The sequence below is a fragment of the Hippocampus comes genome, unplaced genomic scaffold (genome assembly GCF_001891065.2).
Source record: "Hippocampus comes isolate QL1 unplaced genomic scaffold, H_comes_QL1_v1.1 C16625746, whole genome shotgun sequence".
Lineage (NCBI taxonomy): Eukaryota > Metazoa > Chordata > Actinopteri > Syngnathiformes > Syngnathidae > Hippocampus > Hippocampus comes.
Window position 1 is genome coordinate 1 of NW_017835325.1, and position 613 is coordinate 613.

The following is a 613-nucleotide window of genomic DNA, read 5'->3' on the forward strand; positions in this document are numbered from 1 at the left end:
GGGGGGGGTAAATATCTACTGTCATGTCCAATTACTTGGTCTCCTGCTCGTCTTCTTCTTTCTCACGCTCCCTTTCTCTCTTCTCCAGTTCTCGGTACTGGCCGAGCATCCCCTCAAAGTCCACCTGGGCCTGTCTCTGGTTCAGATCCTTTAGCTCCTGGAGGTTCTCCAGCACCTCCATTTCCATCTTGGAATCCCGGGTGCGGTTCTCCAGCACCTGTTAGACGGGGCCACCAAGCACTGCTATGTTAGAGCTTTGCGCTGGCTAGTGTCGGCCGGCCCACTGCCACATGCTCACTTGTAGTGGATCACTTTTGTATGTTAAAATGACATGCAAGGAGTTTATTGCACCTCTTTGTGCATATTTTAGACTAAGAGCAGTTTTTAATTGTTCACAGTGTACTCATATTTGACTGCTTGGCTCTTCACACATGCATCCTCTGTTAAGCTTTACGTTAATTATTGTGGTTTTACATGCGCTGACCTTCATGGGGTTGTTGAGCTCCTCGTCCTCTCGCTCCTGCTGGATTCGCTTCTCCTCCTCCTCGATGAGTTTCTCCGCCTGGAAATTTCGGGTGGCGCCGTGCTCCATGGCGTAGTCAGTGTTCTCCGG

General features: G+C 50.4%; 1 protein-coding gene across 1 annotated transcript; it reads right to left on the reverse strand.

Moving 5' to 3' along the window:
• Positions 1-10: 10 nt before the first annotated feature.
• On the reverse strand, positions 11-607 carry LOC109508803 (coiled-coil domain-containing protein 94-like). Its single transcript, XM_019858764.1, has 2 exons — positions 485-607; positions 11-217 (listed from the first exon to the last, which is right to left on the reverse strand). The coding sequence occupies exons 1-2, from the start codon at positions 590-592 to the stop codon at positions 32-34; spliced, it is 294 nt and encodes a 97-aa protein (XP_019714323.1). The 5' UTR covers positions 593-607; the 3' UTR covers positions 11-31.
• Positions 608-613: the final 6 nt, after the last annotated feature.